The 20,029-nt window shown below is 40.1% G+C and overlaps 2 protein-coding genes across 2 annotated transcripts; one reads left to right on the top strand and one right to left on the bottom strand.

Moving 5' to 3' along the window:
* spina (spindlin a) lies at positions 1–12,127 on the top strand. The gene is made up of 7 exons (XM_086053376.1): positions 1–146; positions 3,279–3,384; positions 3,608–3,656; positions 3,750–3,885; positions 4,061–4,178; positions 5,056–5,289; positions 8,365–12,127. Exons 2-7 carry the CDS (start codon positions 3,345–3,347, stop codon positions 8,562–8,564), a joined length of 777 nt encoding a protein of 258 aa, XP_085909502.1. The 5' UTR covers positions 1–146; positions 3,279–3,344; the 3' UTR covers positions 8,565–12,127.
* Positions 12,128–12,380: 253 nt separating this feature from the next.
* On the bottom strand, positions 12,381–19,196 carry dnajc25 (DnaJ (Hsp40) homolog, subfamily C, member 25). The gene is made up of 5 exons (XM_086053374.1): positions 18,790–19,196; positions 15,067–15,219; positions 14,552–14,922; positions 14,345–14,444; positions 12,381–13,153 (listed from the first exon to the last, which is right to left on the bottom strand). The coding sequence occupies exons 1-5, from the start codon at positions 19,120–19,122 to the stop codon at positions 13,031–13,033; spliced, it is 1,080 nt and encodes a 359-aa protein (XP_085909500.1). The 5' UTR covers positions 19,123–19,196; the 3' UTR covers positions 12,381–13,030.
* Positions 19,197–20,029: the final 833 nt, after the last annotated feature.

Below are 20,029 nucleotides of genomic sequence, written 5' to 3'. Positions count from 1 at the left end.
GGGGTTGGCTTAACTTTCAATGGTGAGATGGCCGTGCAGTCGCTGCGCGTTCCCGACAATTCGGAACGGGTTCTGTGGACGGTCAGCCGAAGGCAAGACAACTCACCGCAGTCCTATTCCGGACCCACTGGTGCAAAATAAGAACGGTAAGACAGAAGCGAACGTGCACCTGGCGCTCAGCTAGCTTGTCAAGCTACGGGTAAACCGCCCAAAACAAAAACACTTGTGCGTTCGTTTTGGCAAGAGGCGTCCTCGCGCAGTCGGTTGGTGTGGCGGCTGGCGGGGGAGGGGCCGTGGGCAGCAGCAGCAGCAGCAGCAGCAGCAGCAGCAGAAGCAGACAGCATGAGACATAACCCCGTCTGCTGCTTTCTTTCTTCCTGCAGTCTTTATGTCTCTCCTCTTTTGGACAGTCCCTCTGTCATGCCACCCCTTCACCCCCCGATTATCTGGATGGTGTATGTGTGTCTAAACAATCGAGAGTAAATCAAGCGAGCAACATGGCTGACGCTGGCCCTGCAGAACCTGCTTGCTCGTTTCTCAGTCACTGGGGATGATGTCTATATTTTTTTTACCATTTTCCCAGCCTCATAGCTTTGCATTGGTCATACAGTTTTAGTAACCTTATTTCACCAAGAAAATAGAAAAGAAAACAAGCAACTTTGGTCACAAAACATTTTTTTACTGCATCGGCTTTATGTTATTGCCTGAGCAGAACAAGCTGTTGTATTTTGTTTTTGTTCAATACATTGGAAACCTCCAACGTTGTTTGCTGCTTGCCCATAGCCACTTTTGTAATTAATTTGAAGCAAAGATCAACTTGAAGTTGGGTGCCGCAGGTAAACCAGTCAAGCTGCTGTCCTCCAAGCACTCCAGTAAAATGATAGTAGTATCTAATGCAGTCACATCTACTAACCATATTGTAAGATTCAACACATTTTTAGCTTCAAAATGGACTTCATCAATTTGAAGATAACCCTTTATTTCTATCCATCCATCCATTATCTGTACCGCTTATCCTCACAAGGGTCGCGGGCGTGCTGGAGCCTATCTCAGCTGTCTTCGGGCAGTAGGTGGGGGACACCCTGAATTGGTTGCCAGCCAATGGCAGGGCACACAGAGACAAACAAACATCCGCACTCACAACCACACCTAGGGGCAATTTAGAGAGTCCAATCAATTTACCATGCATGTTTTTGGAATGTGGGAGGAAACCGGAGTACCCGGAGAAAACCCACGCAGGTACGGGGAGAACATGCAAACTCCACACAGGTAGGCCGGAGCAGATCGAACACATAACCTCTGAACTGTGAGGCGGACATTCGACTACCGTGCCGCCCCGCCTTTATTTCTATTTCATTTAAATTTGTCATTATTGTTATGTTCTGGGTCATTGTTACACTCATTCTCTTCAGCAAGGTCATAAAGAAATGCAGCTTTGGAAACATAGTATGCAGAATTGGTTTATTTTAATTTAAGTACAGAATAAAGCACATTTACGTAAAGAATAAAGCGCATTGATATGACCAGTACCCTGTCCAAATTTACAGGAAAGCTCTTCCAAGCATCAGCTGGACTTTGGATGTCACAGTCAGAGAACCCTTAGGGGTCTCAATGCCGTCAATTCCTAATAAGTCTATTGAAAATATTTTTTATGAAAAACATGTATGTCATGTGACCTGACCTGTTTCACTCTCAGGATGTCAGAAGGCCTAACTGTTGACCAAAATAGATTCAGATTCAGGATTTTGAGTATTTGTTAGTGTGTTGTTTAGCATTGTGAACTATGTGACTTGATTTGCAGATAACCTAACTCGTGAGTTGCAGTGGATTCTCCAAGGTCAAAAACAATCTATTTTGTGATGCTGGTTGACTTTTACCTCTTAGTTCTAATTTCAAAACATTTTTTGCCAAATGAAGTGAATTAATTAATTTTAATCTACGATGTAACTGCCATCATTATAAAATATTTATTATCTACACAAGAAATGATTTGAATAACTTTGTAATATTCCTTACTGTCATACAGGTGGGAAGAGAAGGTAACTGCATTTTGAAACAAAAACTACTTAACCCAGTCAGCCATGTAATGGAGAGAGATGGTGATGGTGATTACAGAGTGATACTGTCACCTTGTGGTTTTTTCTAGATACTGCTGACATGGAATTGCTGGATGCTTTGTGCAGTACCAGTATATTGTAATATGTATTAACGTAAGCATCGGCTTGTTTGAACCTATTAGTGAAGGTAATTGATTTGATATATATATATATATATATATATATATTGGCGGAGGGCGGAACGGGGTGCTGGGTGATAATTTTTATGAATAAGGGTGGGGTGGTCGCGGCCGGAAGGGTACCCAGGTCAAGGGTGGAGGGTCGCAGCCGGACCGGCAAAAAAAGGTCAAGTGCCCAGCTCTGCTTTTTTGTGTGCGAGATAAACCCCAGTAAAAGTGGATGTTTGTTTTTGCTTAAAATGTCATCCTTCCTGTAAGATTGGATTTTAATGCAACTATTGATAAATATCATTTTTCCCTAGGCTACATTATTACATTAGGGAAAAGGAAAGGATAAAGCGGGAGTCAAGTCAAAAAATTTTCTTTACACTAACATGTTTTATGCACCCCCACTAGTCTAAACATGGCATTCTGATTGATATTGAGTTTGTGGAATATGAATTGAATGAATTATGATATGCATGAATGAATGAACTCAGGTAACAATCAATCACGGCTCACCTACTTTCTGGGTTTGGTCATGTGACGTTTGGAAGCTGAGCCCTTTTGGCATAGTGATGTCATTTTTAGTTGACAGTGAGTGGCAAAATGGCCGTCCCCTCAGGTGTATGAAAACAGGTGCAACATTTTTTTTTTCATATCGTTCTTTGTTATTTCCGAAAATTATTGCAATCCACTCGAATTTTTAAGCTTTATTGCCCACCGCTAGCAAGAAAGAGTGATGCTTTAACCGGTTGTAACGTAAAATAAAATTCCTCAATATCAATGAACTCTGATGAGGAGTTTTGTTTGTGGAGCCAACTAACTCTTAAAAGGACCTGGGTATGATGAAAAAGCTTACTAGAAAGCCTACTTGTTGACAAGCAGGCAGTCGTGTGTGTGGCACGCGCGCTTTGTTGTCATTTGTTCTGTTCATCAGTAAAGGTCAGCAACATATAGATTTTATCTTCTAGGCTCGCATTGTGCTAAAAAGAGCTATCAACATGTGGAGATTTGATTATTTGTACTGTATGTTTTGCTCCATTTTTTTCTTTCTTTTAAGCCTTGGAGCGTTTTGCATTGTAGCTGTATAGCTGGGCAGCTTGGCTGCCTCCCTGCCTCCAGATGAATGAAGAGCACTCCGGATCACAGAGACACTGCTGATACAGGTCCTACGTTATTCAAATTTTCACTTTGTGTGATATGGTGTACTGTATCTCTTTAGCACTTATATGAAATGTGGCTTTACAGTATGTTGCATTGCTGTTAAAACTAACAATTATGTCTTTTGGGTTTAATGGGGCACCATTAAACCATGATTGTAGTTTTCTTGTCATTCGTTTTTTTTCTTTTGATGCTTGTTGACTTTGCTGTGATGTTGCATCTCCTCAGGGCATGCAGGTGTTTCTGCAAATATGATGAAGAAAAAAAATCCCAATAAGTGAGCCACCACACTTTAGTTCATACTTGAGAGTGTTTCATGCACCTCAAATGACTGGCAATGTTGACAATTTTGTTGCTTATCTCCCTGAAGGAAACATAAGAGTAACCTGGGTCCAACCACCAAAGTTCTGTCACAGCCACGACGCAACATTGTCGGCTGCAGGATCCAACACATCTGGAAGGATGGAAGTGGCCATGTAGTATGGAAAGGGACAGTTCTTGACCAGGTAGCAAATACTGCTTCAATTCGTGTGAATGATGTGCTATGTCTAATCGTGGAACTTCTGAAAGTTATACCTGCAACTGGTGTCTTTAGAAGGAAAATTAATGCTCTTAATGCTTGTGTTGTTGTCCGGACTTCAGTGATTATTGAAGGGTGTTATATTTGTTTCACCCAACCAGGTGCCTGTGAATCCATCTCTTTATCTGATCAAGTATGATGGCTTTGACTGTGTGTACGGTCTGGAGCTCCACAAGGATGAAAGGGTTCAAGGATTGGAGGTGCTTCCTGACCGACTGGGTGAGTGTCAACTGACCTCAAGTGTTCAGCACATGAATATGTCCACACTGCTCACTGTGAATTTTGGGATTTATTTTTTAAAATAAGGAATTAACTAATCCTGGAAATACTTGGATTATAATTCCTTTTTGGAATAATGTTTTTTTTTTTTTAGTATTATTATTTTAGAAATGCATGACTTATCAGTGTTTTACACGATTTTGTGCAATTTTTACAAGATACTTGAACTTAGTTTGTTATAGAATTTTGACTAAAGTTAGCTTTAGTCATAAATTGTATTTTAGTTTTAGTCCAATTTTAGTCGCCGAACATAAAGAGCAATTTTAGTCGACTGAATTAATAATTGATTTAGTCAACTAAAATTTAAGGAAAATATCGACTAAATTAATAATTAACTTAGTCGTTGTTTTCCTTAGAGCGGAAGTCAACCCAAACATACTTTTTTCAAGAATATGTTATATGCAGGCCTATTAATGGAAACACGGCATTCTGATACATATTGCATTTGTGGAGTAAGAGCTAATCCACCTCTTTTTATCCATCTCAGGGGGCGGCCATTTTGTCACTTCTGTCGACTGATAATGACATCACAACCGCTCAGGGCTGCTCAGACCAATCACGGCTCAGCGTCAGAAAACAGGTCAGCCGTGATTGGTCGTTACCTTAGCCCTGCAGTTGTGATGTCATTTTGAGTCGACAAAAATGAGAGATGGCTGAAAACTCTGTGCCTCATGAATTAATTTTTGCTTTACGAACATCCCAGGTGCATTGATGTGCAAACATGCATTCAGTATTTTGTTACATTTAAAACTGTTAGCCTCCGCATAGCTTCCTGAAAAACGGCTCATGTCTTATTTTTATTTTCCAATGTATGCAGCCAAATCCCGCCTGACAGATGTCAATCTAGCGGATACAATGATAGGCAAAGCGGTGGAACATATGTTTGAGACGGAGGAAGGTCCAAAGGAGGAATGGCGGGGAATGGTACTGGCCCGGGCTCCCATCATGACCACCTGGTTTTATATCACCTATGAGAAAGACCCTGTCCTCTACATGTACCAACTGCTGGATGATTTTAAAGAAGGAGACCTACGCATCATGCCTGACTCGAGTGAGTGCAATTTGGTTTGGGGGTAATTTGGCTATTTTTCACTGCGGGCATACAGCTCCATAAATAGCGTAACGTCATTGCAGCAATGTAATCACAAGTCAAAAATATGTTTGCAGTGTTGAGTTTGTAGACAAGAAACACAAAACTCTTTAAATAATTTGCTTTGCAACCTAATGCATTAAAAAAAAATTTTTTTTTAATGAAATATTCATCTATCTTTTAGGATAAACAGGCTGAGGCATATATATATATATTAGGGGTGTAACGGTACGCTAAATCACATTTCGGTTCGGTTCGTTTTTTTGGAAACCTCGGTTCGGTATATTTTCGGTACAAAAAACAGATTAAAAAAAAAAAATGTTTATTTTGAAAAGATGACATGTAAATGGTACATTTTTTTGAAAAAATAAATAAAAGTGAACTATTCGGGTGATATTCTAAGGAATTACACCAGAATAAAAAATACACTAACAATAAAGATCTCTTAATTTTGTAAATTATGTCATGTCATGTCATGTCATCTTCCAAACCGCTTATCCTATATAGGGTCGCGGGGAGTTGCTGGAGCCTATCCCAGCCGTCAATGGGCGAAGGCAGACTACACCCCGAACTGGTCGCCAGCCAGTCGCAGGGCACACATAGACACTGTCACTGAGCGGGAATCGATCCCACGCTGCCCGCACACAACTCAGGCGTGTGTACCACTACACTATCAGCGGACATTGTAAATTATTAAAACACTAAATCTTTAAATACTCAGCAGCAACAGCCTATGACTGACACATCCAAGTATTCAAGTTAAAGACAAGTTGTCATTATAGTACATATATACACTTTTTGTGATGAAAAAAATACACACAATACAATACAAGTCTTTATGAAATTGTATAAACTTTTTAGGCATTGAAATCTTTGAATGTTGAACAGCATATTGTAACGAATTGGGTTATCTGTGTTGTGGTCGGATTTGTGTGTTGCTGAGTTGTTATGTTTCCGAGGTTCGTGAATGCATCGTACGGCAAGCGAGTGGAGCAGCGGAGAAAGAAGAGCGCGAGCAGTTGTACTTGGATTAATAAAAACGTGATAATTAAACTCAGAGTTGGGCACTTGACACAAGTTGTTTTGAAACAGTTATGTTCCAAGTCGGGGGGCGTCGCTTCAAAAAGACAGCGACAACAATGGATATCGTGCCTGCTACAACAAAAAAGGAACCGAGATGACTAGACGATGCATTCAATTTTATTGCGAAAACGATCTGGAAGGTCGCGCCTAAAGGGGAACGTGGGTGAGTAGCTTCTTTTTATACATACGCCGCAGCCAAACTAGTTTGCTTTGCAGCAGCAACGAGCTGCGTGCTACATCCACTCTCTCCTCTCCGTGTGGGAAACTGTATGTCATCGCAACATGTGACATAATGGACGGATCAGAGCAGCAACAATTGCTGATGTGTGCGCGGCATGTGTCGCAGACCTGTCGCCAACAGCACAATGCGTCTGTCATGAGAATCAATGCGGCAGTTGTCGCTCGCAACGACACGGGAGTAGAAAGAAGCCTAAAAAGAAGTCTTTCACCGAGTAGGTTGAGATGAAATTTGGCCGCCTCGCAAGCACGTCACACGCATGAGGGCCGATTGGTGGGCCGGGCTAAAATCCACTTCCGGCCATGCTTAGTCTAGCCCTTTTTTAAAATTTGTCAGCCCCTAGCTCTGATTAAACTAGGTCTGACGGCGTGTTCCTGGAAGACGCTACCATATGCTACATTTCGCTATTTAAGTTTGATGTTTTTGCTCCCTCGTCTAAGAAACATTCACAGTCGGATGATGCCGTGCATGATAGACGCACTACCTGCAACATAGCCGCCAATCTCATGTAGCAATGTCGGCACACAACTTTCGGACTCCTCCACGTACCTTTCCCCATCGGCGATGGGGAACAGGAAAGCCAGAATGTTTCCAAACAGGAGACCGCAGTGTACGGGGGGACCTTGCAGCTCTGGCTCTTTTCTGGCTCTCTCTTTTGCGCCGCCACCCTCCTCTCCCGCGAGCGAACAGTCAATAGCGTCCGTGCGTAAACTCGCGCTAATAAGTGGACCGATCCGAACATGCCATACCGAAACATATTGTACCATATGTACCGTTACACCCCTAATATATATATATGTTTTATTATTATTATTATTTTTCCCCCGTTGTCTAGTCTTGAAATTGGTCAGTTTAAACAAGGCGACCCTGTCTTATGCCTGTGAGCAACTACATTCACAGCACGTACGGCTGGGCCAACACTGTTCAGCTTTTGTTACCATGATGACCGGGGGCGGAGCCTCTGCGGTTTCTACTTACTAACCTGAGTCCAGAGAGTGGGGGCAAGTGCAGATGAAGTAAAAATTAATATTTTCACTCCTGGACACAGCACTTTAGACTGTGTATATGTGGCACAGTGGACACATTGGCAAAACTGTGATGTCACAGTTTGACAAAATTTGAAAATAATTTACCCACACAGACACACACGGCACACCTGTTTTCTGAAGCCGAGCCATGATTGGTCTTTACCCGAGCCCTGAGCAACTGTGATGTCATTTTCAGTCGACAGCAAGTGACAAAATGGCCGCCCCCTGAGATGGACAAAAACAGGTGGATTTTACTGCTCAACACATATTCCCCAAACACAATATCAATCTGAATGCTGTGTTTAAACTAGTGGGGCTGCATAGAACATAACATTGTAAAGATTTGTTTTCCAAATTCTTGAGGCTGACTTCCACTTTAATCCACATAATGCTAAACCTTATAAAATTAAATATCACTAATTTGCTAAGATCAACTTGCAGTCTATTCCTACTGGGACACAAAAGTAAGTGTTATTAACGACACACTCTTGAAAAATGAAGGCCTCCTTTTAAATGGATGTCAACTTGAAATCAAAACTGGATTTGTCCCGTGTTGAGTAAACAATTTCTTGGCCCTCTTTTGCAGAAATTTGATATAAGCTCTCTCTCTCCCTGCCAGATGATTGTGACGACATGCTAGCAGTCTGTTTATCTTCACTTTTGTCTCTCATCCCTTCTTTTTTGCAGATGACAGCGTCCCAGCCGAGAGGGAACCAGGTGAGGTGGTGGACAGTCTGGTGGGCAAACAGGTGGAGTATGCCAAAGAGGACGGAGGCAAACGAACAGGCATGGTCATCCACCAGGTGGAGGCCAAGCCTTCCGTATACTTCATCAAGTTCGACGATGACCATCTCATTTATGTCTACGACCTGGTGAAAACTTCATAAGACTTTGCAGACACCCTGACCCCCTTCTCTCTGGACAGAAACGAAACACCAGACACACTCACAACACACACGCCTGATTCTGTACATGCTCTAAAGACCCTTCTTGACTAAAGCCCTTGGGGATCTTTTAAAGATAAAGTCATTGCATACTTGTTTGAAAAATAGATGACAAGACAGCAGAACAAGTCGGCAATTATGTCAACTTATGTACTGTAATTCAGACTTAACTATTTTGGAAAACAATTTGATTGCGAGAGAAAACAGGCATAGAACGCTATTGATTTCCATACGGTTAGGAAATTAGCAATGTAGCAACATGCTAGGTAATTTTTTTGTCACCTAACAAGCTACCAGAACACAAATTTGACAGTGCTTGTTGGTGTAAAAGGCATTCATTATAAAAAGAAACTACACACTGAATACAAGGACATCAAGCTTGACACAAAGAGACATCCTCACCCTTGTCTCTCACTGACTCGTATCATGACCATATGGACGGCCATTTTCTAATGTTAATGCCCCAAACCATGTTACCTACTTTTGTTTCTAACATACTTTATACACACGCATTGCATTATCAAAGTCCAAATGATCACACTGTAAATCCAGTCTTTCTTTTCAAAGTCCTTTGCACTTCCATGTTATTATTTTTCACCCTTTTAAAAGCTCTTAATTTAATGAAGCATTTTTACACACACAGTTGTGCCACCTAATGGTAAAATAATTACTGTTTTCATTGCTGTTTTTTTGTCTAGCTTTAGATATTTATCAAATCTTTCTTTGCAGCCATCATCCCATAATTTCAGGATATCCTTTGACTTTCAAGCATGTTTTACATCTGACCAAAGTTAAAAAACTCATTTGGATATACATATCATCATTGTTTGAAAATACATTTCGTTGCCCTTTCCTGTCAGAAATGGGCTTTTATCAACCGGTGATCCTTAAGTGGACCCGTGGTCAGTGCAGTAGTTTCACACGCAAGGGGACAGGAACTTATTTGTTGAAGATGAAAATCGATAATATCAGAACTGAGGATATCCCAATCAACAAAAGCAGGGTTTTGTACAGAACAAAGCAAGACTTAAAAAACAAAACAAAAATAAAACAAAAAAAACTTAATTTAATTTCACAACTGAAGATTTGTTCAAAATGGAACCCTCAAGATGTCTGCAGATGAAAACTGTGATTTGAAAAAAAAGGGAATTTTTTTCCCCAGATTTTATATTGCCAAACTGCTTCTTGATGTGGATTTTTTTTTTTTTACAGTAAGTGTTGCAGACAGTGTTTTTGATTTCACTAAAGCCTTTGCATAATGCATTTGTGTACTTGCTCAAACGTCGATGGTTTAAAAACAAAACAAAAGGCAACTTTTGTGTAGTATAGTTGTGACTTACACACTTATTATTATAATACTATCATTATTATTATATCTGCGCTTCCTCCAGTTAAACTTGTTTGCAAACAGTTATGCATTCTTGGTGTTGAACTTCAAGGAGAACAGTTTTGTTGCACCTTAAATCCCAAGGAAGGGGTTAAAGAAGATAAGACACAACCAATATTCTCTGGGACACTTGTTAGAAGTTGAGTTGAGTGAAAGTGAAAAAACTTTCAGAAATACAGTCGAGTGTAACCAATGTGACGTCTTTTGAGTAATTGAAACCGGTTTCCACCTTATGTCCATGTCTGCGTTTAAACGAGACACTAGTCTTGTTTTATTCGCAGTATAGAAAATAAGACTTTCAATGATGATGGAGTGATGTGTTAGCCAGCTCCACGCCGTGAATACAGTAAATTGGTTGTAGTTGGTTTTATTACTGTATGTATGTGACACAATGATCCTCCGGGGAATGTTTCTTTAAATTTCATTTGGCCTCGTTTACTCACAACTGAAGGTTTCCCAGAAACACCTGTCATTCCTACCACCAATAACGTTGTATAGCTGAAAGTCTCCAACAATGAGTCTGAATAGTTGTTTGCATCTGTAATTACGAAACAAGGAAACGTATCATTCTATGTATGGTTTTGGGATACCGGTGTATGTTTTGAAGTCTAAAAAGAGGATCTTGTTTTCTAATTGAAAATATATGCTGAAGAATCACATGAGAGGCAAAGAAAATGTTGAAAGCCATTGGGGATGTCTTGGTTGAATGCATGTACAGATGCGATGCAAATGTCAAACCTTCAGTTCGTGTACTTTCTGTGATGTAGATAGTTGTTGAAGCAGATAGATGACAACTATTGTTCATAACTGCACAAAAAAAGACTCTCACAGACATTTATGCGCATATAGTATGTTTTTCAATACAGAGAAGTATGATCATCTCAACATGCACTGTTTTAGTTGACTTTGGTGACAACACAATTTGCCCGCAAAATTGTGTCCACAATAGTTTCCTTGATTTTGCAGTTACTGATTATTGTTGTTGATGTCGAAATGACATGGCTTTTTCTATCATCCTGCCTTGTATTGTTTGTTTTTTGTATGATAAAACATGTATGTTAATTTTTATTGTTCATGAAAAGCTGTGGTTTGTGCTCTTTCCCATGTTTTTGTTTATTTTTGTCAGTAGACTGCTGCGGAATGATTGTCCTTGTCTCAGTTTCCTGGAGCAGAGTCCTTCAAAGACGAAGTCAACCCTGAGTTTTTCTGGATATGTTATATGTGACTCCACTAGTGTAAACACAGGATTATGATTTATAATGTGTTTGTGGACTATGAGTTAAAGCCAAAGAAAAATCCACAGTTTTTTAGCCATCTCAGGGGGCGGCCATTTTGTCACTTATGTCGACTGAAAATGACATCACAGTTGCTCAGGTCTCAGATAACAACCAATCAAGGCTCAGCTTCAGAAAACAGGTGAGATGCGATTGGTAATTTCCTGAGCCCTGACTAACTGTGATGTCATTTTCAGTCGACAGAAAGTGACTACATGGCAAGCCCCTGAAATGGACAAAAACAGATGGATTTCATTGTTTAACTCATATTCCGCAAACACAATATTAACCAGAAATCCATGTGTAGACAAATGGGGCTAAATAGAATATAATATTGTAAATAAAAGTTTGGGGTTAACTTTACATTCTGATTGACATGTAATAGAATGAAATGTAATCTAAATTAATCGTCGACGCGGGGAAGCGGGTGTTGTACGGCGGCCGTCACTACAAAAGATAATCGATGATGGGGGGCAACCGTCAGGCAGTTCCACCGGCCATGTGAGAAAATCAACAGTTATGGCTTGATTCATCAGCACCATCACAGATGCTCCACCAAATGTCTTCATTGGTGTATCTTGTAACTTAAGAATGGCTGTCGCTGGCATTCTTCTGTCAAAACTGGACACTAAACATCCACTTGTTAAGGTCCACTTGAAATTAATTTGTGGAGTTGCTTCTGTCATGCTGTTCACTGGCTTTTATTACTTCAGTATGACAACTGTGGGTGGAGCTAGGGTGCTGCAACTAGATCAGCAGAGACTAGTTGAGCAGGTACTTATTAAACAGCCCAGAATCTAATGAGGTGCGCAGAAATAAAAAAAGACTTACATCATGTCGCTAAATTATACTTTTCATGTGTGCAAACATAACACATGGACAACCATTTACACTCACACCTACAGTATGAACAAATTAGTCTTCATTGAAGCCTACATTCATAGTTTGGAATGTGGGCGGCAGCCAGTGTACCTGGAGAAATCGCATGCAAACACAGCGAAAACGCCACACAGAAGGACTGGGGCAGAGATTCAAATTGTCCTGAACCTCCAATGTGTGGTTGCATATGTGCTGCCAACTCATCCACTTTGTTTGGAACATGTGAATGTGAATTAAAATCACATCAAAACTTTATTTGAAAAATGCAAAATACATCATAAAAATTGTCGTCAGTTCAAAAATCTGAATAATGGTGGTGGTATTTTAAACAAATACTTTGGCTTATCATGTAAACAGTATCTGAGGAGGCCTTAGCTGTTACCACCATTTAACGGTTTGTTTTGGGCTTGTGCAAAATAAATTGATTAAATGCTCATGCAAGACAACTTGCGACATTGTTCGTTTTAAAATCCTATCCTGAACAGTGCAGGTGTTTAACTTGCGCTCAGGAGTGAAGGACTGCGGGTAAGAAGGGCTCAGTTCACCGGCAACTGTGTCACACTTGAATTTCCTTTGTGACATTTATTTCTGCACATCTGCTTTTGCGCTGGATGACAAAATAAAAAAAGGACGTGTGGCACATATAACCCTTAAACACTCAAGTTAAATTACTTGTATTGAAAGAAAATGTAAACATTTCCTCTGCAGCTTGCAGTTTATTCCACTTAAATGTCCTCTTGCATGAGGCCTCATTCCTATGAAAATATCTCTCACAATATAAACAGTTTGTATGTAAGTCCACACATGTCATTTGCATGATCCATGTATGTTGGCACTGAGGCACGTGTGCACGTCACAACTTGTGGCTGTCAGTCATCGATGAAGGTCAGCCGTCCGGGTCCTTCGTTCTTCCTCCAGCGTCTGTACCTCTTCATCTTCGGGTCGGTGGCCATTTTCACCTTCATCTCCTCTTCCTGTTCTGCTCTGTACAGCTGGACGAGGCACAGGAGGAATATTTACTCTTGACAGTTTCAACAATCCAGTTTCACAAACCATGGAAGGTATATCGCGGGGGAAGTACGTTTGTGATAGGAGAAAATCGGCAATACAATCGGCTAAGTCAATAAATTGAACATTTTTCATGATCCATTCAACTGAGGATGTAGGCAATTTTTTGCAGAGGTGGCCTGCATACTGAGAAGATTGAGGCAAAAAAATTGTCAAAAAATGACATATGCCATTATTTTAACAATGGTACAACTTGAACCTATTAAAACCTGTTCTCACTCTCTCGCTTGCACTGTTCTCCAAATAAGAGGCAAAGCATTGCTTCAAGCTGTTTATCAGCTCTAGTTGAAGTTTACTATAAAACTTACACAAAATAATTCAGCATTTTATATTTAAACACCAAATTGTTCAACCAAGCCATTACCTCATTCAATCCCAAAGACATATTTATGTCTTTTCACAGTCCAGCCATTTAATCCCAGGAACATTAATTTTTTCAAACTTTTGGATATAAGAGGGTCAAAAATGCTAATAAATTTGCATTGGTATAATGAAAAGCTAGTTAAAGAAGGTACTTCAACACACATGGAGCAGCAACACACACAAACAGAGCATAGGTGGAAAAATGACAACCGGTATTACTGTATCTTAGTAAAGGACCTTCACTGCCTACCCTTCTTGCTTTTAACATTTTGAAGAACTTCTTAATTTACCGTGGTGAATTGAGTTGGCCTATTGAAGAAGAAACACACCACTCTCAAAGTCTTGTTTAGGTATTAGAGTGAACCCGTCGCTGCACGACCTTAGGACCTTTGTGTGGCCCTTTCCAGCCCATTTCTAAAACAGAGACTGCAGTGAAGCAAAAGAAAGTTGCAAAAGCCATTGCTTCCAGAACAAGTGGAAATTGTCAGATTTTTTTACACTGAAATACAAAACAACTGCATGTGTCTAGCTCGCTAAGAGACTGTGGCTGTTTTCAAGGAATTCAATATCAAGAGCCACGACAAAATGAAACATGCAAACTACGACAAGGTGACTGGTAACGAACACCCTGAAAAATTAAAGCAACTGAAATCTGAACGGTCGGTCCCCCGCACATTTTCACCTCACCAAATCTGGCCCGCTTTGCAAAAAGTTTGGACAACCCTGATGTCGAACGTTTTTATGTCACAAACCTCGTAATTTTCTTTGATCCAGAGTCGTTTTTCCAGGAAGGATTGCCTGGTGGTTTCATCCAGACTGTCAAATTGAGACTGGGAGATCTTCATGTACCTCCTGAGTTTATCAAAAAGTAGACAAACGGGTCAAAACAGAAGGTGATGGTCTCGTTCATCTACATAACCAAACATTACGTTGCTATTGAGCTTCCATAAACATCTGACCTGATTATGTAAAGCTTCTCCCGGTCGCCATACTCCTCCCTGCAGATGGTGAAGCGGTAAACCCAAGAGACATACCAGGCCACGTAGTTGATAACGTAGCAGGGGAACAACACTATCTGGCACAGCAGGATGTCGGACAGGTTGGGTTTCTGGTAGCCACCTTTGATGTCGATCTTCGTTTTGATGATGTCGCGGATCACCTCCTCCTCCTGCTCCCGGATCTCCTCTTTGGAGCGCCGGTTCTTGCCCTTCTCCTTGGTGCGATTCAGGAGGCCCTGCTCCTTGGCGATCAGGGTGGCCTGGATCCGATACTTGGGGACGTTCGCCAGGCAATTAATGGCCTCGTTGTAGCTGCTGTGCCAACTGTAATACTGGCGACAATAGAGGAGGACACAGCGTTTTTTTTTTATCAGCTAAACTGGATGTCCAGTTTACCAAGTACAAGCATTAATGCATATTGCCGGCCGGCAACATTGGATGATCTAATTCCATCATAATTCATCGCTACACAGTACCTGGAAAATCGAGATAGCACATATGGTAACGAGGATTACGATCCTGACGTCCACTTTGGGTGTGAGCTGTCGGCGGTAGTAGGTGTAGTAGTGCTGGTAGTACTCCTCAGGGTGGTCCAGCATGTAGTCGTAGTCCCTCCGAGTGTCCTCATCCTGCAAACAATTTAGGTTTGCTTTTACTGCAAACTGCGAGAGGAGCTCAGCCAAGACAAGTGCCGACACCCCCACCCGAGAAAAAAAAATACAAATTACATCGCCAACATCGTTTACATTTCATGTAATATTTTTTTATAATACAATTTAAATGATCCGTAAATTCATTATTATTACTAGCAACGTGAAATGCTAAATGTTAGAAATATCTCTCCACCACCTCAAACTACAAGCACAATAGTAAATGTAGTTCGTATTAGAGCTGAGCAATCAATCAAATTCAAATCGACATCGCAATGTAGTAGAGTGTAATTTTCAAATTGCAAGCCTGCAATTTGGAAGAATTTGAATCACTGTGGTCGATCGGTAGGATTTGTTTTTTTATTTACTTATACTGCATATTAGGGCTGCTCGATTAAGCGATTTTGAACCGAAACCGAATTTTCTGGATAAAACGATGTTAAAAGCGTTCAAATCGGCGCGTTCGAGTTTGTTATTTTTGGTGTATCTAAGCCACCGTAGTTTCCTCTGCATTTCCGCTTCCTCCCACGAGCGTGCGTACCGGAAAAAATACAACACCATCCATGTCTATACCGGCGATTCTGCTATTTGCTCGGGCAAGTGAGCGTTTAGTTAATAAATCGGGCAAATATAGATCTGTAGTGTAGTATGTGCCCCGCATGTACAATACAACCCGTGAGCAAGTTACTCAACGTCTGAAAGGCGTCACTTTTTCTCTCCTCTACAACGGACCTCCGGCCAGCCGGTGCATCTGTACTTTTAAGCTTGACAGTGCATTGTATTATTGACTGACAGTTTTGCACTAATCATTGATTTATGTTTAAATAAGACCAGGGAGAAATGTGAAAGGCTAGTCACTAGCTGGTTGGCAAAATGACTTGCTGACAGACTGTTTGGTTTACAGAATTGATTGTCTACCTTCTCTCATGTTGATGATTTCGTTTCAGATGGTATATGCACTTTCTTCTTTCATTATTGGTTTAATTAAGAACAGATCTGGAATCTATTGTGTAAGTAAAAAGCTGTTAATCCCAATGGATTCTTCCGTGTGTATTAAGTTAAATTGACTGGCATTTTGAGTTCAAAGTTTAAATAAAAGACATTCAAAATACTTCATTTTTGATTATTTTTTATTTTAAAAAGAAATTGTAAAATCGGGTTTGAGAAAATAATCGGGATTTTCTTGTTAGGCAAAATCGAACAGCCCTACTGCATACTGTCCACTACATATGTTCGCTGTTTATGAAGTTGAATGTTTACATGCCATTGTTTCATGATGCATGAAAAGTTGAACTGATAAAGTCGCAGATTTGTTTTCACTATTGTTGTAATCTGATTTAGGTTCACGCCACACTTGTTTTAATGTTTGGTAGAATTTTGTGATGTTGTCATAGTGAGCGCTTAAAAGACTATGAATCAGAGTGATAGCAACTCTAATTTTAGTAAATAACTAATGATCTGTCTTTGGCCTGGTTGATTTGCCTGTATTTAGCGTACGCTTTACCTATGAGGCCAAAACTTTTATGTATAACAAATCTGATATTGTTTATTGTAATACAGATGCATTTCTTGCTTGGAGAAAAAAAATATTAGATTATTTTTCAAAATCGTTCAGGCCTAATTCATAACAATCCAAACTTTGCATTATCATATTTGACAGGGAAGATATCGTAATACAGCAAGCATATTGTCGTAGAGGTGCAACAATCAATCCACTAACGGGCAACTTATCAAATTAATAAACAACTATATTGATAACCAGGTCATCGTTTAGAGACATTGTTTTACTTAAAATTGTCCAAATCCTCATATTTCAGCATCTCAACAATAAATATCAGATTCCTTTAGTCCTACATGAACGCAGACTGAAAATCTTTGTGTGTAAACCGAATAAGACATTTGCACACATATGCTTTTACGTTGGAAAACAAGAATTGTTAAGAAAAAAACCTGCACCATTAAAAATAATGTCCTGTTTTTTAATAAATTGAAGGAAATTTAAAAATGGTTTATAAATCTAATTCATCAAAAAGATAACTGACAGAGTAATCGATTATTAAAATGATCATTATTTGCAGCCCTAATATTGTGTATCATTACATGGCACAGGTATAACTAATGTGGCTGTTGAGTGTCTACCAGAGATGAAACAGTATAAAAAAATTTCACATCACGATTGGTGACCAGATCTATGACATTAAAGTAAGATTATTATTGTAATATCTATGTAAACAGAAAATGACAAATGATAGAAATTTACAATTTATAGAAAATACAAAACTCAGCAGACTGATGCACTTTCCGCATATTAGATATTGTAAACAGCAAGATCTAAAATGAATTTTTATGCACGCAAGACCTCAAAATGCCAGAACAAACCACATGACAATGTTCTCTTTTCTCATTGGTCATAAGACTGTAAACAGGAAGTAGGTTTGCTTTATGGACTCGTGTGTGATAATGTAGAGCAGCACAAATTTAAAAAAATTAGCAAAAATGTGCATCCGTTCACAATTGTTATATTTACTTTGACAATATAGCTGGCTAAACATCAGCAAATAGCCCTGTATCGGTACAATGTAAACGGCTTCATCCCTAGTAGTAATGTGGTATACATTTTCAACTTTTCAAATGCACTTTGACATTATGTAATTGAACAACAGTTAATATAAAATGACTGTTTGTAAAAGAATTGTGACCACACGTTTTTGTTATCCAGTTTAGAGGACTTGATGGTAACGCCTAAATATAAAATAAAAACAAAGGGTGAAAGACAATTCGCACAGTTTTCATTTTTGCATACTAACATAAAATTGTGTATTTGCAGACTAGCATTACACTTACAAAAGGAATTTATTTCAAATAGTGGGTGTGTGAATTAGTATTATGTTGAGGTCCTGCCACATGTATGCTATTCTGCCCATGTGGCACTTTTCCACTGGACAGGCACTGAATTGAATCCAGGTCGGTCTTGCTAATGCTGTAGGTTGTGTTAGCCAAACGAACACACATCTAGGGCCAACTTATTTTTTAGTTCTAGATTGTCTTTTTGACATCATTCATCTTTGTCTTTCATTGCAAATTATGCATGACTGTCTTCATGCTTTCATGGCTCAAATTTTCAAATAAATTGCCTACGGTCACTATGGAGCTATTGTAAAAGTTTCAGACAGTGTCTAAATTTAAATGTCATGAGTTGACTTATTGAAAGCATAATGCTACAAATCTGCTCATCGTTTGCCTGTCTTGCTATCACTTTACGATCGCAAAGCGATGTTTAGCACCCAACTTGTACACTGACGAGATGCAATACAAAACAGATTCTGACAAAAACAATGGCAATGCCAACCAAAACAGAGTTACTTTACTATATTCGTATTTGGTCTTATTTGATTGTTTATGAGGTGTGATGCGGATGAGTGTGACGAACCAAACTACAGCTTAAAAAATAAATCAAATGAACTCTGTCTTGATATTGTGACCCGGCCGGCATTTAAGGGAAGCGACCGCACGCCCGCAACTCTCTTGAGGATAAACACATGAGCCGACCTTTAACGTCTCGTACGCTGTAGCAACGAGCAGGAACTTTTGGTGGGCCGACTCCTCAGTCTCTCCCTCCGACCCTGGATCTCCAGGTCTGAACCGGTCCGGGTGGTAGCGACGGGCCAGCTGCCGGTAAGCCCGAGCGATCTCCGCCTTGGAGGCCTCCCGTGTGACCCCGAGCACGTCATAGCAGACCTCGGTGCCGCAGTACAGACCCTCCACCAGCGCCCTGGCCACCGGCAGTGAGGACGTAGACAACAATAGCGCGGAGAGCCACCACCAGGACCGCACTGCTGACCCACCACCACTTCCATGGAAAAGGTCCGCTAGCATAGCCATCTCCACGACTACCGGTGCCTGTCAAGGCACTATCTGCGACGCCTGCGCGCTTAGCTATGCGCATGCGCAGTAAATCGACCATAGCTGATAGCTAGCTATGGCAATTACGATAGGACAAAATATAGAGCGCATGCGCAAAAACTATTTACAGAATGGCAACTATAAAGGGTCATATCGTTTTATTACAATAGATAGATAGATAGATAGATAGATAGATAGATGGATAGATGGATAGATAGATACTGTATTTGCTTGAGTAGAAACAATGTTTAGTTTCGTACTCTATAATACTGTGTGGCCAGTAGCATGGAAAAAAAGTTTAAACACACTTAAAGACACACACACACACACACACACACACACTGCTGACTTTATAAAGTCTTTTGTCAACTTGAGTTGGCTGAACATTGGCACTTATACAATAGGTCTGTATGTAAAAATGATGAATTCCCCTAAAATAATCTGTAGTAATTTAAAGTCTTTTTTGTGATGACTAAAGCCACAGATTGGCCCGCCCACTTTTGGAGCTCAGTTTTTTTTTTTTTTTCAGAGCTGGGTATTTTACTAAAATTTCCCAGTCCGTTTATCGTAGTGATGGGCATGACAGTTATTTTAAGTGAAGGTATCATTAGAATCAGTTTATCAAAAAGAACCATTCAAAAGATTTGTATACCGAATCATTCCGTTTGTATCGTTCTAGCACTAGTTTATCACCTTCCACCTGCAGGCGGGTAAAATACATGCTTGGTTCCTAACTGTTTAATGTCACGTACCTTACATCCTCTCTTATTACATTCTTTGAGGCTTTTCTCTCTAAGGGTTGGGACAGTTGTGTAGACTGCAGAGCCTTGACAAAACAGCCTTGCTTTCCAAGACTAACATTACTCTTTGCAGTTCTTGTCATGGG

This window comes from Filicampus tigris, chromosome 15 (assembly GCF_054856515.1).
Source record: "Filicampus tigris isolate MCC_2025a chromosome 15, RoL_Ftig_1.0, whole genome shotgun sequence".
NCBI classification, from domain to species: Eukaryota; Metazoa; Chordata; class Actinopteri; order Syngnathiformes; family Syngnathidae; genus Filicampus; species Filicampus tigris.
The sequence above is the reverse complement of the archived record's forward strand: the minus strand, read 5'-3'. Positions and strand labels throughout refer to the sequence as shown.